At 40.0% G+C, this 26,412-nt stretch overlaps 1 protein-coding gene and 1 pseudogene across 4 annotated transcripts; both read left to right on the plus strand.

Annotated features, from left to right (window-relative positions):
- Window positions 1–706: 706 nt before the first annotated feature.
- Window positions 707–25,742, plus strand: ZBTB24 (zinc finger and BTB domain containing 24). Of its 3 annotated transcripts, XM_079149124.1 has the most exons (8): window positions 707–823; window positions 2,088–3,063; window positions 5,618–5,785; window positions 6,288–6,371; window positions 7,049–7,132; window positions 19,113–19,194; window positions 20,121–20,418; window positions 20,579–20,770. In XM_079149124.1, exons 2-8 carry the CDS (start codon window positions 2,109–2,111, stop codon window positions 20,633–20,635), a joined length of 1,728 nt encoding a protein of 575 aa, XP_079005250.1. In that variant the 5' UTR covers window positions 707–823; window positions 2,088–2,108; the 3' UTR covers window positions 20,636–20,770. The 3 variants fall into 3 exon arrangements, with proteins under 3 accessions (XP_079005250.1, XP_079005248.1, XP_079005249.1); XM_079149122.1 differs by having other exon boundaries at window positions 20,121–25,742; XM_079149123.1 differs by lacking the exon at window positions 5,618–5,785 and having other exon boundaries at window positions 20,121–25,742.
- On the plus strand, window positions 13,028–17,890 carry LOC306666861 (developmentally-regulated GTP-binding protein 1-like; annotated as a pseudogene). Its single transcript has one exon. The product of its transcript is annotated as a developmentally-regulated GTP-binding protein 1-like (transcript).
- Window positions 25,743–26,412: the final 670 nt, after the last annotated feature.

A 26,412-nucleotide genomic window follows, 5' to 3' on the forward strand; every position in this document is an offset into this window, starting at 1 on the left:
CGCCTGGGTCTTTAAATGACAAAAGTTTCAATTTACTATGGACAAAGCGTGTGCGGGAACAGCTGTATCTAGGGGGAAATGTCCTGGGACCTATTTTCCATATCCTTCACTACTTAACAGAGATGATTTAAAAAGATGATTATTTAATTATTATTTAAATAATGACAATTTTAGTCCAGCAACCATGAATTAAACCAGACATTTACTACGCCCACTACAGACTTAATCTTGTTTACATCACGCCAATCCGACCAAGTTGGCACTAGTATTACCATCTCCATTTTAAGGAAACAAGAGGGTGAGGATTAGTAACAGGCCCAGGTCTCTCGGAACCCACGTCTGTTGGACTAGAGTGCCACCTTGGCTCCCTTGGACTAAAGCGTTCTGGGGAGGAAAAGAAGGCAGATGTGAAAAAACACCTAGCAGGTAAATAATAGTTATTATGATATTAGTGTTAGACGATGATGACAACAGGAATGAAAAGAGGCGATTTCGGTGGTTTACCACGTATTCGAGACCTTAAAGCCAGATTCAGCGTCTGGAAGAGACAAAACTGATTTTATCATCAGTGAAGAGCTAACGGATCAATGCTCCACAAAGCACAGTTACAACACTGACCGGCTCCAGCGGCGGTGCCGCCCGCCGGGCCCAACGCGGGGGCGTGTCCTGGACCACGTGGTCCGGCGTTCGCGCGTCGCGCTTCCGGGTTGGCTGCGGCGGCGCAGAGGCTGGATCCGCGGCTCAGGAATCCCAGCTGCGGCCTGGCGGATAGAGGTCAGGGTGGCCAGGCCGCTAACAGGACCGCGCTGGGCGCGCCTAAGAGGTAGGTCCGCAGGGTACCCGCTGTCTGTGGGCTGGGGAACCCGCAGCCGCAGCGACCCTTCCCTCGGTCGTCGTCCTGGCGGGCCCGCGGGTTTGGGCCTGGAGGTGACGGCTGCAGCGTGCCGCCGCTCCCTGCACTGGAGGGCTGGGCTGGACGAGGGGAATGGAGCTGGGGTCTCCGTGCCGAGCGCCGTATGGCTCCTGCTGGGCCCTTCTATGCCGCGGTTCCGTGCGAGACCCATGTGACTTTACGTTGTTTTTACATTTTATCTTCTCCCAGATTCGTTTTGTACACGTAACAGTTTCTTCGCTTTTTTCATATTTCACGGATGAAAAATAGCTAATGTGCAAGATCGAGGCAGGTGTTGTTCTCACTCTGATATTTGGGCAGCCATAAAAGTTAGTGCGGGGAAGGATTTTACGCATCTTATTTCATCATTTTATCATTTCCAGAGGAGAAAACGGACTGTGAAAGGTTACAAGGATGTTGGAAATTCGCCTAGCTAGGTCAAGTGCAACAGAAATGAGAACCCAGGGCTGTTTTTAAGTAGACTTTAAAAAGTGGTAGTGGTAACTTGATTTTTTTTTTTTTTAAATAGAAGCTTTCTTGAGATAATTAATATACCATAAAATTTGCCCTTTTATTCACATCAGTGATACTTCATATATTCAGCGTTGTACAAACCTCAGTACACCACCCAAAACCCTCTGTATCCAGTAGTACTCCCATTTATCCACCCTAACCCTCAGACACTAATATATTTCTGTGGATTCCTGGCAGACCCTAATATATTTTTGTGGATTTTTCTATTCTGGACTGATTGTTTTTCACATTTTGATTAACATGGTATTTTGTTGTGGCAAATTGGTTCGTGCATATAACATAATTTGATCAATTGCACTCCCATTACTTCCCATTACCAGGGATTCCTCTCCCTCTTATCCCCTTCCTCTTATCTGAAATATGGGATATATATCTATATCTTCCCATCTGATGATTTTGGTGCGGTATTTTCTTAGTTGTAGGATTTGTATCTGTTTTTATATACTTTTCTGATGATTTTATGCTATGTATTGAGCATCAGTAACTGAATATGATAAAATGAAATCAGTTAATGAGATAATGATAAATAAGGATTATACATTTAACTGCAAAAAAAAGTAAAATTCATTTAACAATGTGAGGTTAAAAGCAGGTTCATATGAACAATTGTTAGACAATGCTTCCTTCTTATTAAACATTGTCTTCTTATTTTAAATTTAAGCCTTCTTGACTTCTAAAGAAAATGGCAGAAGCATCACCAGAGCCTTCTGAACAGCTTGTTGTTCACTCAGACACTCACAGTGACACTGTCCTGGCCAGTTTTGAGGATCAGCGGAAGAAAGGCTTTCTCTGTGACATTACTTTAATCGTGGAGAATGTGCATTTCCGGGCCCACAAAGCCTTACTTGCTGCTAGTAGCGAATATTTCTCAATGATGTTTGCAGAAGAAGGGGAAATTGGCCAGTCCATTTATATGCTGGAAGGCATGGTTGCAGACACCTTTGGCATCCTGCTCGAATTTATCTACACAGGTTATCTCCATGCTAGCGAGAAAAGTACAGAACAAATCCTGGCTACTGCTCAGTTCTTAAAAGTCTACGACCTGATAAAGGCTTACACAGACTTCCAGAATAATCATAGCTCCCCAAAGCCAAGGACTTTGAACAGAGCTGGTGCTCCAGTCGTTGTTATTTCTAATAAGAAAAATGATCCTCCAAAGCGGAAACGGGGAAGACCAAGAAAAGTCAATAGTTTGCAGGAGGGAAAATCAGAACAGGCTGCAGAGGAAGAAATCCAGCTAAGAGTGAACAATTCGGTTCAGAACAGACAAAATTTTGTGGTTAAAGAAGGAGACAATGGTGTACTGCATGAACAGATTGCAGTAAAAGAAAAGGAAGGATCTGACCCTGCTTGTGAGCCGGGTAGAGTGGAGGAGATGCCCACCGAAAAAGATGAAAACTGTGATCCCAAGATCCAGGATGGGCAGGACAACCAGAGTAGATGCAGCAAGCGGAGGATTCGGAGGTCTGTCAAACTTAAAGATTATAAACTTGTTGGGGATGAAGATGACCAGGCTTCAGCCAAGAGGATGTATGGAAGGAGAAAGCGCCCCAGTGGTCCTGAGGCCCGTTGTAAAGACTGTGGCAAAGTCTTTAAGTACAATCACTTTTTAGCAATCCATCAGCGGAGCCACACAGGTAATTAAACTTTTGCAGCTTATTGCAATACATTTTGGAATTTGGAATATAAATGATAATAATAGCTTTTATTTACTGTGTGTCTTACATGTGACAGGCATTTTAATACAGCCTTTGTACAAGTTTCTACATTTAATTCTCATAGTCCTGCAGCGTAGATGATAATATCCTTGTTCTACAGATGAAAAGACTGAAACCCAGAAAGCTTGAATAACTTGCCCAGAGTCACCAATTTTTTAAGAGAGCTGGTATATGAACCCTGTTAGTCTAATTCCAGAACCCTTCTTAATTGTAATAGTCAGTTCAAGGCTTTAGCCTCATTTAGTTATCAAACTTTGGCTCCACTCACTGTGCTTTGTGATTCTTTTTTTTTTTTTTTTTTTTTGTGGTGCTGAGAATTGAACCCAGGGCCTTGTGCTTGTGAGGCAGGCAGCAGGCATTCTACCAACTGAGCTATCTCCCCAGCCCTTGTGATTCTTGAACAGTCTTCATCTTGACTAAAACATTCTTTTGCTCAGTTCTGTGTTGGTAAATTTATAATTGAGCCCTCTAGCTGTAGATGCTTTCTCCTTTTTGGACCCTCTGGCCCAGTGCTGTTCATTAGACTCTTGTGATGATGGCATGTTCTCTATCTGCACTATCCAATATAGTGGCCGCTGGCCTCGGATGTATTTTGAACCCTCAAATTATGGCTAATGTGACTGAGAAACTGAACTTAATTTTTAGTTAATGAAAATTTGAATAGCCACTGTACTGAACAGTGTAGTGCTAGCCAGAAATCTCTTTCTCTTTTAAGCCCTCTCTCAGGTGCTTAACTCATTCTGCTTTGGGACAGGTTATAGTTGTTACTTAAAAATCCCTCAATTTAGTTATAAATTTAAATATAGGGGCTAGTACTAAGTCTTCTGTCATTTAGCAGCTTGCTGTCATGTGACCCAGCAGAATCTGATGCTATGATTTATAATGGGCACATTAGAATTGCCTGAGAACTTTTAAAATTACTTATGCCTGGCCCCCATCCCCCAGAACTTCCTGTTTGTCTAGAACCTTGATGTTTGAAAAGCTTCCCAGAAAGTTTACATACATATGAGGTGAAAACCCCACATCCTGATACTTTGAATAAAGTAGATGCTTGAAAATTTTTGAACCATAATATTCTATATGTTTGAAACAGGTTCTCTGTTGTCCTAGGTTGCATTTTCTTTTTTTATTCAAAGATACATATTGTGTAATTTAAAGAGTTAAGTCATTCTGTAAAACTTTTTAAGGAATAAACAGCATGTAGAATCTTCCCCTTTGCCCTCAGTATTCTGGAACTTTGCAATCAATCACTTTAATGTGGGTCCATTTTCTTCTATTTTGTTAGATACCAGGTAGATCCATATAATTCGGAAACTCAGTTCAGAAAACTTTCTTTAATCATTTCATAGATGATTTCCTCCCCTCTGTTTTCTCTGTTCTTTCTTTCCAGATATGTTGTTTGGATGTTGAACTTCCCGGACCTATCTTCTAACATTCTCATCTTTTTGCTCGTATTTTCCATCACTGTGTGCTGTGCCTTCTGGGAGAGTTCTACTTTATCTTTAAGCTCTTAGACGTTTTTCTAATTCTACTCTTCTAATTTTTTCACTGCTAGAACCTCACATTTTCAAATTTTTTAAAATTAGAATTCTTTCTTCATAATGTAATTATCTTCCATGAGAACATTAATGATAATATATACTTCTAGTTTTTTACTTTTTCTTCACTCTGGGCAGTCTTTGTTTTCTGCACATTGCTTTCTTTTTTTTTTTTTTTTTTTTTTCTTCTTTTCTGTCTTTACTACTAACGTCTTTCCTTGAATTCCTACTTGATCAAATGTAAATCACACTTCCATCATATGTTGGAGTAGGTTACAATGAAAGCAACCGTGCTGGTAATGGAAAGAGCCTGTAAAACAGTGGCCTTACTGGAAAGGTTGTGACTGGGCCCTACTTCCTTGCAGATGCCTGGGTTGGGCATCTGTATGTAACTCCCTTACCTCAAGCCAGTCACTTTCTAGGAAATAGGCTTTTACTCTCCTATCTGGAAGCACTAGGCCTCACTGCTATTGTCTGAGTAGTGTCTCTTTATCCCAAATGTACACTTTGACCTCCTCTCACCTGTGCCTGGCAACCCCTAATCCAGAAACATTTTCTTTTACCCTCTTCAAAAAATAATCTCCATCTTCTGTTGGGAGAGGGCAAGTGTCCTGTGTGGAATGGGAGACTGGGTTTGGTATCCAACTATCTTTGAAATTGACTGTTCTTCACCCTTCCTCACTCCTAGGTTTAGAGATGGCAGTTCTGGAACCTTTTGAAGGCTCTGTCTTAAAAATTAGGTTGTATCTTGTTGCTTTTCACTGATTGCTTCTGATTCATCTCTTTCAGCTTCCAAACTTTTGTAGCTGACATTGTGTCTCCTGTTCATTGGTCTTTGGATATATGCCTTTAAGAGAAATTTCTTTATTGTTGGGAGGGAACAGAAAGATGTGCACATTCTTGCTTACACCATGCTCTTGGGGCTCTTATTCCAGGGGAGCGACCCTTCAAATGTAATGAGTGTGGAAAAGGCTTTGCCCAGAAGCACTCCTTGCAGGTCCACACCAGGATGCACACAGGCGAGCGGCCGTATACCTGCACCGTGTGCAACAAGGCTCTGACCACCAAGCACTCACTGCTGGAGCACATGAGCCTGCACTCAGGTAGCTGGGCTTACTCCAGAGGGCCACCTACCACCAGATTCCCATTCCTTGGGGTGGACATTATTGGGATCTAAATGGTGTTTTCTCAGACTGATGTCATGTCCCATATGGTGTCACATAGTGCATTTCAGAGTTACAGAGCACTGAACCTTCAACTAGAGATATAAACTGGCTTCTGAGATTTCAGTGTGCAAACATTTATCCACCAGAATTTAGAATTAGCTTACTTTGAATGTCTGAGGAAAACTTGAAATCTCCAATTTTACATGAATCTCTACTACTCTTTATTGCCTTTATACACCTTTGCACATTTTAAGTTTCTGCAGTAAACTCTGAAGGCCTTTGGGTGTTTAGGAAACCATTTGTATCATTTGTAATTCATTTGTATCATTTGTAGAAAATGGGAACCTGACCTCACTGTGTTAGTTACCTTATTACCAAGTGAGCATTCTAGCTCTCTAGTTTCTTGCATGGTTTAAGTGTTTTATCTTTTATTTGGCAGGACAGAAGTCTTTCACCTGTGATCAGTGTGGAAAGTATTTCAGCCAGAAAAGACAACTAAAGAGTCATTACCGAGTTCATACAGGTACAGTGACATATAAAGTGAGAGGAAAATTTGGATTAGTGGAGGGAAAAAATGCAAAGATAAATGATCTGAAACATTAGGTTCGTATTATAAGAGGTAAATGGGTATTTATGGGAAAAGTCTTAAAAAGGCTATCTAAATTAGAAGTCATTGTGTTATTGCACACCACATGTAATTTAAATTTAATTTTGTACCATACTTTTGATGCCACATACAGAAACCTTACAGAATTGGTATCTTTCAAAAGTGCCACTTGCCCAAGAGGGCTTCAATTGATAGGTTGTTAGTGATGCCTAGAGAAATACCACCTATGGCAGTTAGTCCAGGCTTTCTCCCACCTGGTCTAGCCATTGTCCTTTTCTCTTTCCTGCCAGCTGATAAGAAATGAAGGAGGGGGTAAGAGCATCATGCAAGATCAACTGACCAGTCACTCTAGTGCTTTGAGGGAAAAAGATTACGCTTAGGAGGACTCGGAGGGTCCCAGCTCTCTCAGGGAAACAGTGAGTTGAGGTACACAGGGAAATATTAACTGTTACGAAATTAATAAAAAATATTTTTTGTTGTTAAAGTACCATATTTAAAGTGATTATTTTTCAGGGAAGTGCTTTAACACAAATCACTGAAGAAATGCAGGGAGAGCATATATGCACTGACACTTTTTTTATTGTTGCGACAAGGCCACTCATTACCGGAATGCACCCACTGTCATCGCAAATTCATGGATGTGTCTCAGCTAAAGAAACATCTACGAACGCACACAGGTAAGACGCCTTCTCATTCCTCCTCTTTAGTACATTTGATGTTTTCAGCAGATTGAGGAATAGAGTACCAAGTTCCCTCCTCAGCCTGTGTTTGGGAATGTCTGTGTCCATTGGGTGTGAGCTTTGTAAGTAGAACATTTGAAAACCCAAGGCAGAATATTGTCAGCACTGTTCTGTGAGGGACATATCTCTTTATAGTTAGAAAATGGAGATCACTTGATGGGCACTATGAAACTTCATTTAGTTCCACAGAATAATACAAGTCTATTTCTGTGCTTCACTCTTAATTTACTTCAGCATCGAAGATGTAAGATAATTTGTTTAGAAAAGGAAACAAAATAAAATAGATGCAAAGGTAACAAACACTGAGAATTCATCACTTTTACCTCTGGAACTAGCACTAAGCATTACCACCTCCACAAAAACCAGCTATGGGATTGAAGAGGAGGTAAATTGATTAAGTCAGGGTAGATTTTTTGCATTTAAGATTAAACTGTGATCCTCTTGTACCTTTTGGTAGGGAACACCTAATAAAAATAAGACTGTTAGATTTTCCAAGAAAAACTTGTCATTGTGGGTTGATAACATAATGATTCTTGTTAAATTGTCCATTGAAATTATATATTGAATAGGTTTATGGTGTTTTGGACTTTACTTTTTAAATGCAGGTTGAATATCTCTAATTCAGAATCCAAAATGCTCCAAAATCCAAAACTTTTTTAATATGGACTTGATACTACAAGTGGAAAATTCCTCACCCAACTGTGATAGATCACAGTCAGAATGTAGAGGCATTAGAAATACTGTGCAGATTACCTTCAGACTATGTGTATGAGGTTAATATGAAACATAAATGAATTTTGTGTTTAGATTTGGGTCCCATCCCCATAATATGTCATTATTATATATGCAAATATTCCAAAATCTGAAAAAAAAATCCAAAATTCAAAATACCCATGGCCCCAAGCATTTCTGAGTATAGTCAACCTTTATCAGTTTTTCTTAAAGTCAATAAATTATCTCATGGGGTATGAGTTTTAGGAAAATGGTGCCTCTACAGTCTTTTTACAGACATCATTAGTGGGTTCTGCAAAATTTATCTATTCAGCACATATTTACTGAGTAGTTACTGGGTACCAGGCACTGTTTAGGCCCTAAGGATACCTCAGTGAATGAGAGGAACAGTCCCTGCTGGTGAGGGGCTAAAATTCAGAGACAGAACAAGAGAATGTGTAACATGTATGTAATGGTGAGTGCCATGAAGAAGTAAATGCAGGGTAAGAAGCAGTGTGGAATTGCTCTTTTATGTAGGAATTGTTCTGGGAAGTTCTCACTGATAGGAGGCAGAGTGGATGGAGATCAGAATGTAGTGGAGAGCAAGCCAGTCATTGTGAATATCCAGGCAAGAATATCCTAGGTGGGGATGGGGACAGCTATAAAGCCTCAGACAGAAGCATTTCTGATATGATGTAGAAATGCCAAGAGGCAGGGGTGGCCCAGACTCCCTACTCAACTTTAGTTGCGTAGGGAGTCTGGGAATAGGAGAAAGTGGTATAGCTGAGCATTGGTACAGGGGTTCTCAGTTCAGCTACACACTTCAGTGACCTGAAAAGCTTTGAAAAAATGAAAAAGGCTGGTTCTAACCCCAGAGATTCTGATTGAGTTGCCCTGGGGTAGAGCCTCAGAAATGCCTCTCCATGATTCTCTGTGCTCACAGGCTTAAACTCTCAGAGACATAAAAGACTTGGAATTTTATTCTGAGTAAGATGACTTTATAATTCTATATTGTGAAATATAATTATAATAAAATAATTATAATAGTATTGATATTAGCTAATGCTAATACATATAATACATAAGCCGTGTATTGTTTTCCAACCATTTTTAAGGCACTTATGTCAGTTCCATTGAAATATTCTCAGAATTGGCAAGTGTTCTATACTGAGCTACGTCCCTAGCCCCACTAAAGATGGACATTTGATAGCACAAAAGGAAAATATAAAAAAGGAGGAAAAGGAGACTAGACTAAATCATCCAATCTCTTACATATATTTGCATCTAATTTTAGACTATTAATCTGCCATTGTTTTAGTTATCTATCCTGGTGCTATCATTTCACTCTTTATTGTAACTGTGATACATTAATGTCTGTCAGGGTAGGACTGACTTCATTATTTCTTCATATAGGTATATGATTTTAAAACTCAGCAAATACAAGAGAAGGAAACTTTCTTATTCTTGTAGTGTACCTAGCAAAAACCTGCAGCAAATTTTTTTTGTTTTGTTTTGGTTTTGTACCAGGGATTGAACCCAGGGGCACTTGGCCACTGAGCCATTGAAAACTGCAACTTAATGGGTTAATAGAAAAACTGCATCTACCATATGGGGTGAGGTAAGATTAGGCTGGAGGTGGAGACTGATTATAAGGCTGTTGGAATGATCAGGAGCTTGGCACAGTGTGGTAGTAGAGGAAATAGCAACTTCAAGGAATAGTCAACATGTTTTATTTGTGATTAGATTTGAGAATGAGATAAAAAGGAAGCAAAAGCAACTGGAAGGAACAAAATCTGGGGAAGACTGGGAGAAACAAAGTATTGAAGTTAGAGTTTTGTCATGTCAGGTCAGAGGTTTGACATCTGGTCACATGTGTGGAACAGGCAGTCAAATATATTGAGTATGGCGTTCAGGGAAGAGATGCCAGCAGAGTTATGAATGTGCATACTTAACACATATGCCTGTAGATAGTGTGTAAGGTTGCCATGGACTCCCCAGAGAAACCAGATGGAGCACGGCTGAGGTGACCCCAGTCCTGTTGAGTGTCAGAGAAGTTTTATCTCCTGAGGAAGAGGAGGATTGAGCCACTGTGAGTAGACAGAAGTACGAATGAAAGGAAGAGAAGGCCTTCGCCTATAATCCCAGTGAGTCCTTCACAGCCTGTCTACTTTGAGGAGAAGCAAAAGACTGGATGAGTCGGGAGAGTGGTGGTGGTTTGCTATGTGAAGTGTTTGGTGTGACCTAGAAACTAAGTGACTGAAAAATTTGGGACCCTCTAGTGGCTAGAACTATGAACCATCAGTCCCCAGCACAGAGATGCTGCTTGAGGTGGTGTCAAAAGGCACTGGTCAGCCTGTTACCTGAGCTGAGCCAGGGGGAGCAATACAGATCATGTCAGCAGAGCCATGCTCACTTGGAAAACCTAGACTGGCATTCATCTCTTAGATCTTCAAGGCAGACTCTCTCCGGGTTAGGCATTCTGCACTATGCACTAGACAAATCAGAGGCAAATCAGACATATTCTGTTCCCTAAGAGGGTATCCTTAGTGAGGGAGATGAACCTGTTTCAAAGGGATGCAGGGTGTCTGGCAGACGGGCAGTACTGATGGGACAGGCAAAGGGAGAGGATGCCTGGCTTAGGCTCTTGTGCTTGGATCTTGTCTCTGTACCTGAAGCTGGTCAGTCTTAACCTGGACCAATTAAAACCAAGCATACTCATAAGACTGGTAGGCACAAATGTATGAACAAAGGGACTACACCTTCCTGTTGCCCTCAGTACCTTCTGACATCACGGTACATAAAAACCATATTAGTGATCAAGAAATTCTTTGGTGAGCTGGAGGAAAGTCAAGGGAATTATCCCAGGCCATGGAGAAGCCTGGTGAGTCACCTCCAACCCCACAGTGCAGTCCTACCCCTCAAGCATCCTTGTCTCCTGGACGATGTTAGGTAAACCCTGGTTCTACACTGCAGGCTCCCACTTACTCGTGGATGGTCCTTCCTAGTCATCCATAATAAAGTTCATTTAAGTCACAGTTTCATTCAGAGTCTCATTTTCTTGGATTGGTTTTGAAACTTCCTCAACTCCTCAGTTATGTGTTGAGATGGTCCCTTAATGTTGCTTGTTCCTGTCTTCCTGAGATCTGGGGCTTATCAACACAGCAGGCTTTTACAGTGTCTACATGCTCTCAGTTAAGAATCTCAGGAGAGCTGGGTGTAGTGGCACACATCTGTAATGCAAGCTGCTGGGGAGGCTGAAGAAGAAGGATCACAAGTTTGACACCAGCCTAGGCAGCTTAGTGAGACCATGTCTCAAGAAAATTAAAGGGGCTGGGGATGTATTTCAGTGGTAGAGTGCCTCTGTGTTCACTCCCCAGTATACCCCACCTCCAAGGAAAAATAAGAATAATAATAATATCAGGACAGCACAGTACATGTCTGAGCACAGAGTCGGGGATGGGTCACATTCTTCAAAAGGTCTGGGAAAGCATCCAGAGGAGAAACCTAGATAAGGAAGCCAGAACACGTTCTGGGAACAGGAAGAGGCACCTGCAGATAGGGGCAGGAAATGCAAAACTTAAGGATATGAGAGCCCAACATCCAAGGGTAGTATCAGGGAGTTCTGCCATGCACAGGTGGGATGGGACTGCCAGACAGTGGAACAGACCATCATAATGGCAAGTGTGCGGTAGCTTTTAAGCAGGGAAGAGAGACATTTTTATTTGTCTTAAAAAGAACTCAGGCAGCCCCAGGAGGGTGGTCAGAGAGGGAAGGGTCTAGGGATGAGGTGGTTAGCAGACCCTTCAGGTCAAGAAAGAGTGGAATGAAGAGAGGTATTCAGGAGACTTTTAGTACCTGCGTATATGGTAAAGTGTTAATATACCAAATAAGAGAGAGTACCCTGATAAGAAACTGGGCAGGAGAAGTCCTTCAGGAAAGACAATGTAGAAATGGCAAGTAAACAACTCTAAAACCATGTTAACACTTTTAATCATCAAGAAAGAGGAATGTACATGGTTTTTGTCCATTAGATTAGCAAGTACGTGAGGTAATGGACATCTGTAGTACTGTTGGTGAAAATAAAATTTGGAGACCTTTTTTTAGATGTTGATAGACCTTTATTTTGTTCATTTATTTATATATGGTGCTGAGGATCAAACCCAGTGCCTCACACATGGTAGGCAAGTGCTCCACCACTGAGGCACAGTCCCAGCCCCTAAAATTTGGAGACTTTCTAGAAAGAAACTGGCAATATTTATCAAAGGTAAACTATCCAATTGTGAAAAGATGTTTGTATAAGGATATTGGTTACAAGCAAGATGAATTATAACATTCCAAACGTAAAAACAACCTAAATGTCCATCAGTAAAGAATTGAGTAAGCTGGGCACAGTGGCACTTGGCTGTAATCCCAGCGTCTTGGGAGGCTGAGGCAGGAGGATCACAAGTTCAAAACCAGCTTCATCAGTTTTTCGAGGTCCTAAGCAACTCACTGAGACCCTACCTCTGAATAGAATACTAAAAAGGGCTAGGATTGTGACTCAGTGATTGAGTGCCCCTGAGTTCAGTCTCTAGTACTAAAAACAAAAGGAATTAAGCAAATAAGTTTTGGATAATAGATCCAGAGAACCACAGCCTTTTAAAATGCTGATGTGGCTTTACTTGAAAGAATAGCTTTATACTGGGTGATTGCACAGTGTGAACTTTATATTCCATGTGCATATGCATCAACAGATTTGTATGTTAAGATGTTTACGATGGTGTAGATTGGTTTTTGAAGAGAATGTGGAGCACTTTATGCATTTTTTACTTCTGATTATTATTTGAGTATTTTACAGTGAACCTGAGTAATTTTTTAAAGAAAAAAATAAGACTGTGGTCCACAATGGGAAGCAGGATTCTTAGGAGTGAAAATGTATAGAACAGAATTACTAGTTAACATGGAAGCAAAAAGAACTGGGGGATGTCACTGTGATTATTCTGCCTGGCTGGGACAGGGATTGGGTGGTGTTGCCATTAACCAAGAAAAGTCATTCCAGGTTTATATTGATGGCAAGGGCAAATCCACTGATACTCAACAAACATCAAGTAGAAAAAAAGGTCTGTCTGGAGCCCAGGCCTGGGCTTATAAGTCACCCAGGTGGGTGCAGGGATGGTAGATGGTCAGCTAAGAGGAGGCTCTGGAAGGATACCCCGAGCTCCATCAGTTTCCTGGGGGATCCTTTAGTCATACTTAGGTCTCTGCCCTTAATTTTAATCAGTGTTGTCTAATTCTCCTGTAACAAACTTCCTTCTGGTCCCACTGCCTAAACTTAGGCCCTATCATCTCATTCTTTTGGCCCTCTCCATTTACCTCCTATCACCTCCCAGTCCAGGCCTCAGCACCTTATATGTAGAACTTAACAAGAAGGTTTGCTTCCAGCCCACCATCCAGCATTCCCAGACTTAATTTATTGTACTTTTGACATATCATCATTCTGCTAAAAACCTCCAGAGGTTCCAAGGATCCTCTGCCTAGAATTTATGGCTTCTTGTACATGGCCTCATCTTTTAGCTCTGTCACTCCTCAACGTGAATTCTCATCCTTCTTTATACCATATGACCATTTCCAACACAAGCATTTTGTTCATACCGTTTATACCAGTGCCGTAGTCAGGCTTCTCTCCAGTCTGACCTGATCCTACCTCTACCCACTTCCACTATCTTGTCTGCACTCAATATTGTTGATACTGCTCATTTCACCATTCAATCAAATACAGCCTTGCCTTGCTTATCTTCTCAAATAAACCGCACATCCCTTTTCTAGATAGTGATCATTCCCTTTGGGTTTGTTTGTTTGTTTTCTGTTTCTCAGCTCTGAACTTTGTTGATGGTCTATCGTTTCAGAAATTGATAAACTTAAAAAGGAATTGGTCACTTGTCAAAGGAGGCAGAGATGTATACAGGGAAATCAGGGAGTCAGAAGACTTTAATCATAACTGTGGATTGAATGTGTATTAGTCAGGGTTCTCTAGAGGAACAGAATCAACAGGAAGTGTGATTATAAAAAGGGGATTTATTAGATTGACTTACATGACCAGAAGCTAGATAGTCCGCAGTGGCCATCTGCAGCTGGAAAGCTGGAAGAACCAGTAGCTGTGCAGTCCAAGAGGCTGAAGCCTCAGAATAAGTGGGATCAACGGTGCTACCCTAGTAGACCAAAGGCTTCTGGAAACTCCCTGGAGAAATCACTGGCAGAGTCCACTTTGGAACAGTGAAGAAGCGAGAGTCTGATATCTTTTGCCAATTTTACCTGTTCAAGAAAAATCAAGCTTGCATCTACTACTACTTCCTTATTCTTCAAACTTTCATTTCATCCAAGCAACCATTCTGTTGGATGGTACTGCCCACATTTAGGGAAGGTCTCCAGTTCACCTGCCAGTCATTCTTTGACACACCCAGAAGCCTCTTAATCTTCAACATCTCTTAATCCAGTCAGGTTGGCAATTCAAATTGACCATTATAGGTCCACCCCTTAACTTGATATCCAAATATGACTCTTTACATCATACTTAATCTCCAAATAAACAATAACAAGGTCATAATTCCACCTAACATAACTACCCTTTGTACAATGAAAATGTACTAGTTCTTTTCCCAGAATAGAAGAAAAAAACAAAAACATTACTGATATTAAATCAGTCAATATTACATTACATGATGAATAATAGGAGAGTAATAAACATTTCCTCTTAGTACCTGTGGAAGTGTACACAAATGTATTCTTAATGGAATAGGGAAGAAATATCAATGTCAATTACAGTCCTCTTTTCTGTAAGTAGGTCACGTGGCTGTAGTTGGTATTTATGACTGCCTTCTTCTAGTATCCTTTCTGTATTCCCTCTACCTCCAGCAAGCACCTCAGGAGGTCTTGGCTCTTTTACTTGGAGTTGTGATCCACACCTTCATTCCTGAAGGGTCTGAGACATTTGTCATCTTGCCTGGATTGAGTTATTGTAGTTTCCCATTGACCTTAATAACATGACAGGGTAATACCAAGAGATGCCCTAAGGGATCTCCTGCACTCCAGGAGTATGCTTCCTTCTCTCCATTGGGGAGTAACAGTCCAGTGTCCCCCTTGTTAATCTGGATCACTCATCACTGCTGCACTGTAACTCCCTTTTAGCCTGTTGACTGAGAGGCATGAGGTGCCCAAAGTGGCCAGAGGGGAAATCTTAACTTCTCCTGGCAGAAGCATTTCTCTGAAACTAAGACTAATATCCAATCAAGTTGACGATTCAAATTGACCGTTACAGAATGTGTCCCCACATTCCCCAGAGTTCACGTGTTATAAACTTAATGCTGATCCAATCATTTTTAGAAGTGGGACCTTGTGAATTAATGCCATTGTCACAGGAGCAGATATCTGATAAAAAGCATGTTTTTAGCCCTTCCTTCTCTCAAGTGCTCTCTTGCTCTACCACTTTTTCTTTTTTCTTTTTTTTTGCAGTACTAGTGATTAAATCCAGGATCATACTACCTCCACTACTGAGCTACATCCCCAGCCCTTTTTTACTTGTAATTTTTTGATAGGGTCTTACTGAGTTGCTGAGGCTGACCTTGACCTTGATCCTTCTTCCTCAGCCTCCCAAGTTGCTGGGGTTACAGGCATGCACCACCTTTCCCATCCACTTTTCTACTTTCTGTTATGAGATAACACAGTTAGAAGGCCTTCACTAGATGCAAGTCCCTTGACCTTAAACTTTCCATCCTCCAGACTGTAAGAAATATATTTTTTATAAATCACCCAAATCTCAGGTGTTCTGTTAGAGCAACACAAAGTAAATTATGACATCCATATTCACGTTAGCTAGGAAAATTTTCTTATTACTGCCCTGCGTACTCCCTCAAAGAGCTGTAGCTGCAGAGTGATGTTTCTGGAAAGAATTCTCATTATTTCAAATGGTTTCTCATCCTTAAAAATAATATTTGCTGCATTGCAGTGGCACTTTTATGGTGGTGTATTGTTCGCCGATTGGTATGTGAGGGGTGACTGTGAGGAGGCCATTGTACCGCCCCCAAGACTCGCCTCCTTAGCAGAAGTGAGCAAAGGTGATCTCTTAGCAAAGATTGCGGACATCAAAGCCAAGATGTCTCAGACTCAAAAGAAGAAGGCAACAGCACACCACCTAGGGCTGCTTAAGACTTGCCTTGCTAAGCTTTGTAGGAAACTCATTACTCAAAGGCGGTGTGGTGGTGGGCACGGAGAAGGTTTTGTTGTGGCCAAGACTGGTGATGCTCAAATTGGTTTTGTGGGTTTTCCATCTGTGAGGAAGTCAACCCTACTGAGTAACCTTGCTAGAGTATGTTCTGAAGTGGTAGTCTATGAGTTCACTATTCTGACTACTGTGCCTGGTGTCATCAGAAACAAAGGTGCCAAAATAGAGCTTCTGGATTTCCCAGGTATCTTTGAAGGTGCCATGGATGGGAAAGGTAGAGGCTGTCAGGTTATTGCAGTGGCCGGAACATGCAGTTTGATCCTGATTGTTCTGGATGTCCTGAAGCCCTTAGGACATAAGAAGATAATTGAAAATGAATTGGAAGGCTTTGGTATTTGCTCGAATAGTAAACCTCCCAACATTGGCTTTAAGGAGAAAGATAAAGGAGGCATTAATCTCACAGCTACACACCCTCAGAGTGAGCTGGATGCTGCAACTCTGAAGAGCATTCTGGCTGAATACAGAATTCATAATGCTGATGTGACTTTGCATAGCAGTGCCACAACTGGTGACCTCATTGATGTGGTGGAAGGAAACAGGGTTTATATCCCCTGTATTTATGTATTAAATATAATTGATTAGATCTCCATTGGATATCATCTATAAAGTGCCTCACTCTGTACCCTTCTCTGTCCATCACTGCTGGAATTTCAGTGACCTGTTAGAAAAGATCTGGGACTATAAAACTAGTGAGAATTTGCACCAAACCCAAAGGCTAGTTACCAGATTAGACATGTCCAGTGGTGCTGCCTTTACTCCAGGACCACTGTGGAGGAGTTCTACATGAAGATGATCTTATAAAAGAATTTAAATATGCTCTAGTCTGGGGTCTCTCTGTGAAACACAATCCACAGAAAGTGGATAAAGACTATATTTTGGAGGACGAGGATGTCATTCAGATTGTGAAGAAACGAAACCTTTTCCTTTTCCCATCTGTGGGGGCCAACCACAGCAGCTTTCTCCATGATCAAGCACCCTACTTCACCCCTTCTGTCTTTGGCAGCCATTGGATCAGAACACAGGGGTGGGAGATGGAGGAACCCAAACTATAACTTCAGTTATTTTACTTTGGTATTGCCCTCTATGTTGAACTGCATAAAAGATCTCATAGCCCTGTTGACTTTGTGATAATAATAATAATAATAATGTTTGCCAGCAAACTTTCTGAGATAGAAACCCAGCTGGAATTGAAGGGTAAAATTAACATTGTTAGGTGTGTTTCTGTTACATGTGTTTCTGACACAGAACTTTACATTCACAAATAGAGCGGGTATTCAGTCTTTGAAAAGAATAAACATTGAGAAAAGGGGAAAACCACACAGGATTAGAGTAGACCCCAGCTCTGATTTAGAGTGGCCTGGTCATGGTGCAATTTGATATAGTGGTGCACCCCCATAATCCCAGCAACTCAGGAGACTGAGACAGGATTACAAGTGCGAGACCAGTGTCAGCAACTTAGGATGACCCTGTCTCAGAATAAAAAATCAAAAGGACTGGGAGAGTAGTTCAGTGGTAGAGCACCCCTGGGTTCAGTTCCCAGTATTGGGGGGAAAAACTAATGATGCAAAGATGCAAATTTATTCACTTAGTTACAGGTGTCCTCTGCCTAAATGCAACTTGGAGACATGTCAAGCCTGAAAGGGAAGCTCACAGACCATTCTCCACTTAAAATTGCACTTACCCTTGCTTTTCTTCAGTTGAAGTGGGATATTGTTGGCTTCCTTTTTTTGTTCACACACACACAAAAATATCATCTCCATTAGAAGCAGTTTTGTTTCCAGGAGGCACAGTGTGTCATTGAGTTAGTGCAAACTAACACTGAATAAACACTTGTTGATATTAATGAAACAGAGTGGGGTTTGAACAGTCACATTGTCTAATGTGGGCCTAGTTCACCCATGTAAAATTCATACATTCAGCAGGGATTTCTAAATATTGAGCCAGGCCAGATTCTAGGCACTGGGGTACTAGTAGATAAATTCAGAGATTTCCTTCCATAAGAAGGAAGGAGATAGGTATTAAGTACAGGGTACAGTATATGAGATGGTGGTAACATTGTAGAAAAACTAAATTGAGGAGTGGATTAAGGAGTGCTTGGTGGTGGTGGTGGTGAGAGGGGTGGGGTTTATGGTGATAAAACTTCACTGGTAAAGCAGCACATGAGCAGAGACTGAAGGAAGGTGAGGTGAATGAAATCCCTGGGACATATCCTGAAATGAGCTCAGGGAGATTTGGAGCAAGGGATATGTGTGGAGATGTACAGATCTGTGATTCCTTTGTAGGCCAACAGTTTTCTTGGCTATTTCCTTGGGATGGGGAGCCATTAGAGCATTTACAGCCCCAGCTTGGAGTGATCTCACTGTACCAGAAATCAGTCTGGCTGCTGCACTGACGGTGAACGGCAGAGAAACAAGAGGCCCTTTGGGAGGCTGCTTCAGTGATCCAGGAGGGTTGGTGGCAACACACATCCAGGGTAGCAGCTGAGGAAGTGATCCAGGAGGGATGATGTGGCACAGACAGGTTGCAGCAGAGGAAGTGGTCAGATTCTGGGTATATTTGGAAGGCTGACATGCATGTGAATAATATATAAATCACTGTAGTGCATAGGAGTCCAAAGAAATGGGCTACCTAACCAGCAGTAAGGTAGGAGTGTAGAGGCATTTTTAGACTAAGGGTGGAAAATACAGGAGTAAATATAGTGAGTTTCATTGTTTCCTATATATAAACATGACCTTCTTTTTCGATTTTAGGGTCTTTAAAGGAACGAAGCACCTCTGCTTGCTCTTGACACTCAATTCAGTGTGAGGTGCAGAGCATCTGCTTTGTTGTACTTCCTTCATGCTGATGGAGAGATTGCTTTTTGTTTTTTTCATATTGTGAAACCATGAAGGGGTTCAGAGTTTTTTAAAATGCCTAATATGTATTTTTCTATGTTTTCCCTTTTTTTAGGTGAAAAGCCATTTACTTGTGAAATCTGTGGCAAATCTTTCACAGCAAAGAGTTCTCTCCAGACCCACATCAGAATTCATCGGTAATGTTCTGCAGATATTTCTGTCGTGTGGCGTTCTGTGGGATGACATGTTATCTCTATAATCCTGTTCCCCAAATTGTTACTCTGGTAGTTTATTATTTTGTTTTATCTTTTCTTTCTTTCTTCCTTTATTTTTAAAATTTGCTTGTTTTATCTTTTCAATAATGAAATAAGTCATTTAGGCAAAATCAGCAATACTGATGCTGATCCATAAAAATTTACATTGTTGATCTCTTTTATTTGATTTTATTTTGAATTGGGGGCTAGTCCAAACCTTAAATCTTCTATTAAGAATAAGCATTAAAATTTAATTTTTTTCTGAATAAATGTTTTACTCACAAAAATCACAAAAAGGTTAGATTTGGATATATTTATTTCTAACAGCTTCTTAAATAATTAGCTGCTCACATTTTTCATATTGATATCAATCATATGTACCTATTTAGCCATTAGAGTCCAACAAATGGCTTTAAGAACTAAAACAAACTATGTGTAGTATGTAAGTATTTTTTTTTTAATATTTTTTAGTTGTCAGTGGACCTCTTATTTTATTTATATGTGGTGCTGAGGATTGAACCTAGTGCCTCACATGTGCTAGGCAAGTACTTTTCCACTGAGCCACAAGCCCTGTAAGTACTTTATCTGAAATTTGTACAGTGGCGTCATAAAATTTTATTTTATCTTGCCCAATCCCATCTGCCACTGTACCTCAAGCACCATACCCATCCCTTGTTTATTTTTTTCTTAACCCTTTTAAAAACTTTTTTCTGATTAGAAACTGAAGTCCAAGGAAATGTGACTTGCCCTGTATCCTTGTGGGAACCCATGACTTACATACAACTCACAGTCTGGGCAATTTTCCTAACTAGTGAGGAAGTAATAAATAGGTATTTCTGTTTTAAAATAAAATGTGTATTTTCTTGTAGAGGAGAAAAACCATACTCCTGTGGCATATGTGGCAAATCCTTCTCTGACTCCAGTGCCAAAAGGAGACATTGCATTCTGCACACAGGCAAAAAACCTTTCTCCTGCCCTGAGTGTAACTTGCAGTTTGCTCGCTTAGACAACTTGAAGGCTCACTTGAAAATCCACAGTAAAGAGAAGCATGCATCGGATGCCAGTAGTGTTTCTGGTAGTAGTAGTAATACAGAAGAGGTCAGGAATATTCTTCAGCTACAGCCATACCAACTCTCTACCTCCGGAGAGCAGGAGATTCAGCTTCTAGTAACTGATTCTGTACATAATATCAATTTCATGCCTGGTCCTAGTCAGGGAATCAGCATCATGACTGCTGAGAGTTCCCAGAACATAACTGCAGACCAGGCTGCTAATCTCACCCTGCTCACACAGCAGCCAGAGCAACTGCAGAATTTAATTCTTTCAGCTCAGCAGGAACAAACGGAACACATTGAAACGGAACACATTCAGAGCCTCAATATGATCGAAAGCCCGATGGAGCCTTCACAGACAGAGCCAGTGCATGTAATCACACTGTCCAAGGAAACCCTGGAACATCTTCATGCCCATCAAGAGCAAACAGAGGAGCTCCATTTAGCAGCAAGTACTTCAGATCCAGCTCAGCACCTGCACCTGACTCAGGAGCCTGCATCACCACCACCTACTCACCACGTGCCCCCGCCCACTCCACTTGTTCAGGAACAAAGCTGACCTGTGAACATGTTTGACTGCTCCAGCTATAACAGGATGGTAAATGCTTGAAGTCAGGCTCTCTAAGATGCCAACTTAGGTCCTTACAGAGATGTGATAGCCATACGATGTTTATAATGTGCCCTGTCTGGGCAGCTGTGTGTGTGTGTGTGTGTGTGTGTGTGTGATGTCTCATCTATAGTACCAGTTTGGGTTTAGCATTTCAATAATGATAAGTGGTTTTCATTTTCGTCTATAATTTCTTTTAAAGAATAGGGTAAATTTTTCTTTGGGGCATTGATTTAGACTTTTTTTAGTAAGTATTAAATGTTCACCAGCCATGGGTTATGACCTTCCAGCTGTATTCTTTATTTTTTAGAACAAAGAAAGTCAAATATAGACTGAATTGGGTAGAGCAGTTGCTTCTACTCCTTTATTTCTCTTAGGCAACACAGTTGCCAGTCCAAGATAAGTTAGGGTGAAATATGACAAATCACAACATTTAGAGAATTTGTCCTTTTAATAAAAATTTCTGATCCCCTAAGAGTAATTTGGTCCCCTAGGAGTAATTTTTATTTTTTTCTGTGCTGGGTATTGAACCCAGGGCGTCTCACAGGCTAGGTAAGTTCTCTACCACTGAGCTACATCCCTTTCCCCTTTTTTTCCTTATTTTGAGACAGCATCCTACTAACCTCAAACTTGCGGTTCTCCTGCATCAGCCTCTTGAATTGCTGGGACTACAGGCATGTAACCACCATCATGGGTAACAGAAAGTTGACATTTAATCTTTGTGCAGTACAGTGGGCTAACCATGCTTACAGTATATTCAGGCCCATATAACCTATATTCATAACTCAAAATTCATAACAAGAAAGCCAAAAGTAGCTGGCACAGTGGCACATGCCTGTAATGCCAGCCTCAGCAAAAGCAAGGCGCTAAGACCCTGTCTCTAAATAACATACAAAAAAGGGCTGGGGATTTGGCTCTGTGGCCAAGTGTCCCTGAGTTCAGTCCCCAGTACCCCCTATCCCCCCCCACACAAAAAAGCCCAAAGTATACTTTCTTTAAAATTCTGAATTCAAATTTTTAGAAAATAAGGACTTATGGATTTTAAAAAAGCAAGCTATTAAAATTTTAATTAAAATGTTAAATAAAATATAAATTTGAATTTTCATGATGTAGTTAAAGATTTTTTAGTTATCCTGAAACATAAAATTTTATTCAGTGTAATTTGTGTTAAATATACTGATTTCAGATTTATCTATGAAAGTACTGATCTGTGTGTTGTGTCTTAATAACTTTCTGGAGATGCAAACTTAAAATCTATTGCAGACTAGGTTAAGTCCCACAAAATGGACACATCACTTTTTAAAAGTAAATATCTTTTTCTAATCTTAAAAATAATTTGATTCCTCAGAGACTAACTAAGCCAGCTTTGTCTATAGTCATGTTATTTTAAATAATTTTTCAAAAGATAATATTATGTTTGGGTTAGGTTTTTAAGTTCAGTGTATTTAATCGAATTCCTCAACTGCTTTCTCTCACATAAACTGTTAGGGGATTTTTGAGAAAAGAAGGTGGGTTTTAGTGTATCTAAGTTAATATAATGGTGGAAGAAGATCCAAAATTAATAAGACTTCACGTCAGTTGTTTCCTTATTTATTTCCTCCTGAATCCAGAAAATTTTGGAGGTTAAAGTAATTGAGAATTCTTTGAGGTCTGAGAGATAATGAACATATTTTTGTTGCTTGTCAAAGTTATATTTTGTTATATGTAATTAATAAAAGTTCCAAAATGATATAATATGTATCAACCAAAATCATATTAGATTGGGCCTGACTGGAAAAAAATGTATAATTTTTACAAATACCTTAATTATTATTTCAGGTTCTTGATTTCTGTTTAATTTTTTTTTTTTTTTTTTTTTAATGTGGTGCTGGGGATCAAACCCAGTGCCTCATCCATAGTAGGCAAGTGCTCTACCACTGAGCCACAACCCCGCCCAAACTGTTTAGTTTTGTTTTTAAAGTTTTTAACCAATCAAAGCCTCCCAGTCCATGTTTTCTCCTGGAAATACATAGTATTAAAGTAAATGAATGTCTGTTTACTCTGGATAGTTATATAATTATTCAGAAAATATGGTTATGTAGCTGTTTATTATTCATTTATTTATTTGTCATTGGTGTTGAGAATTGAACCCATGCTTGAAAGTGCTAAGTATAAGCTCTACCATTTAGTTACACTCCAAGCCCAGAATTTATTTATTTTTTAAGATTTTTTTGTAGTGCTCAGGATATCACCCAAGACTTTGCACATACTAGGCATGTACTCCATCACTGTGCTACATACTCAACCCTTTTTGTTTGAAACATTTGTCTCACAGTTGCCTGGGCTAGTCTTGAACTCTTGGGCTCAAATGATATTCCTGCCTCAGCCTCTCAAGAAGCTGTGTGACTGTTTAGCCAAGTTCAGCTAGCTTTATAACAGTCTACTTCTATATTAAGAGAAATATAACTGAGCCACATGGGTGATTTTTAAATTTTCTAGTAGCCACAATTAAAAGTATACAAAGAAATAGGTGGAATTCATTTTAATAAAAGTTTACTTAATCCAGTATTTGCCAAATATTTCAATGTGTAATTAATATAAAAAGGTATTAGATATTTTGCATTCTCTTTTTCATACCAAGTCTTCAAATCTGATATTTTATACTTCCTGCACATCATGATTTGGATGCTAATGTTGACTGGATAGTACTTGATCTGCATTTAAATTTAATATGATTTACAGTGGAAATCCTAGGTTCACACGTCAAGTAGTTGGGGCGTACAATTTTTTCAATAACTGAAACAAGTGTCAGTTTTAAATTTTCTATTAAAATTAATTAAAGTTAAAATCGAGCTCTCGGTTTTAAGTGCTTGATAGCCACATGTAGCTAGTGGCTCCTATGATCGACAGTACAGGCCTGTTTCTAGCTTAAGATTCAGTCCCAGTCATAACTAGACTAAAAGTCAGGAAAATGAGAAAGTGATAGCTTTGTCAATCTGGCCTCCCTTTGTTTCCCAGATACTCATTCTGCCCTCTTGGATGAAATCCTTTTTTAAAATATAGTGATTTCCTTTGCTATGACCTGCACCAGTGTTCATTCAGAAACCAGGAAAAGGCTATGGGGGATTGAGAAAAGATAGGCATATAGAGAGAAAGTTGGGACCAGGTAGGACACTGTCCTCTGATGGAGGAACAATGACCCAGAGCTAGCTCAGCACGTTTATTATATAGGTTTTATCATCAAGAAGTTATTTGTGGGAAAGTTTCAGTAAAGCAGACAAACTTGAAGGTCACAGTGAAACTTGTGAGACATCAAGAATATCTTGTTATGCCCAGAATTTTCTCCCTGGCACTTGGTGCCTGAGCTCAAGGTCCAAATTGATATAACTCTGCACCTTTGCATGGAGCCTCCCCAGGCTGAGTGTCATCCTAGCAACTGGGCCATCTTGACCTGCACCTTTGCACATGAAGTTTCCAGCACAAATACAGTCACAAGGCAATCAGAGACAGTGGTTCAAGTCACCACTCTCCACACCTAAAGAAAATATACATGAAAATGCTTTTCATAAGTCCCTGAGTAATTTTTATGACTGGCATAATTTTTCACAATTCATTTTATATTAAGTGTGTATAATTTTTAGACAAGTACAGAAATATGGCATGCATTTCTTAGGAAAGAGCATGTGTTTAAGGGCTACTGAAAAGCGAAGTGAATCTTTGATTTTCTTTTAAGAGGGTTAGCATTGGAAAGACCCAAGCACTTACCATGAAAACAAATTAGTCATGTGCTTGCTTGTTGTTTCTCAAAACTTATTTCTACTTCTACTCCATGTATTTTCCACTGTTGATTCTTGTGTTGATGTGACCAACAGGTTAAATGATGCTGAGGAATTAAGGGAGATTTACGTTAAAGCTTACCTTTGGTTTTCATGAATTGGAGAACTATCTGCTACAGGTGGAATCCTTACTACAGGCCAGGAGTGAAGCCAGTTAGGTCTACAGCCTATTTTGGTGCTTCTCAAACCTTTTCCATGCAATGACACACAAAAAATAGGATTTATAAAGCACCCTGTCATTGAGGACTCCAGTCCCCTCTGGCCATGACTGATGTATTAGTTTTCTAGGGCTGCTACAAGAAGTACCACAGACTGAATAGCTTAAACAATAATTTATTTTCTTATAATTCTGTGGTTAAGAAATTTGAGATTAAGGGGTCAACAGGGTTGGTTTCTGTAAGGATTGATCTTATAAAAGGAAAAAATCTGGACACAGGCAGAAGGAAGACTATGTGAAGACATCAGTCCTGTTGGACCAGCCCATCCTAATGACCTACCTCATTTGTAACTTACCTCTGTAAAGGCTCTGTTTCCAAGTGTAGTACATTCTGAGGTTCTAGGGTTAGGGCTTCAGCATGAATTTTGGGCAGATAAAGGCAGAGATATAATTTAGACCTTATACCAGGTATGTGGGGTAAGGAAAGGAGCCATGACTAGGACACACCTATAACCCCTTAAAGCAGGTCTTAATCTTCATTCCATTCATGTGAAGTAAGTAGTATTGTTATTGTTATGCCCATTTTACAACATTGACAACATTGAGGCCCAAAGAGATGATGTCTGTTGCCCAAGGTCATATAGTAAGTGGTAGAGCTGGAACTGGGCCACAAGCCTGGCTGATCCTACTATCCTGCTTTGCCCAGTGGGTTTAGACCAAAAGTGAGGTTCTGTGTCTCAAATTTCATCATGCAATTAAATTTAGGTAAAACGTGAAAGTTACATTTTCCTACAGAAAGGGATCAACTACCATTTTAATAATAATCACATTAGTATTTCACTACTGTTGACTTAAAACTTAATCAAAATTTGCCAAGTGGGTGAAAGTTACTACCAAGGTGAAAACATCGTAACTAACACAAACCTCTATAAGTGAGCACTTCTTTCAAACTCAGGATATTTTAAGTTTAGGACAGATTTGTGAAGTAATAAGTTAGATTTTTATCCTCTTCCCAAACTTAGGTCCAAATCCTTATGAACTGAAAGAAAACCCTTTGTCTTTTGTAAAAAGGAATGAAGGAATGACCTCTAAAATATCCTACTTGCCTGCCTTTGGTACATGGCAGGTATGGATGTGTGACCTCTAAAGAAGCTGGGATTGTGATGGCTTATCTTGCTTTCTGGTTCTTTACACATAATTAAGCAGCAAAGATTAACTGTAATATTCATGTCATGGAAATGTATATTAGGAAAACACTAACGCTCTTTCAGTCATATTTTCAACATAAAATGTAGGAACGTCACCACATTTAGGTAACCTTTAGTAAGGTTGACTTTTAATCTTTTTTTAAGTTTTTTAAAGTTGGTCTGAAAATCAATACTATAGTCAATGTAAAGTGTGGGAAGAGGGAAAAATTTGAGCAGGAATCAGAAGCAGGGAGAGTCTTGGGTCCTGGGGGGGGTAGATTTATTGTTTATTTTGAATTCTTTAATATCCATAACATTTTTAATACAAATTTGAATATGATTT

The sequence above is a fragment of the Sciurus vulgaris genome, assembly GCF_902686455.1.
Source record: "Sciurus vulgaris genome assembly, chromosome: 7".
Classification (NCBI taxonomy): Eukaryota; Metazoa; Chordata; class Mammalia; order Rodentia; family Sciuridae; genus Sciurus; species Sciurus vulgaris.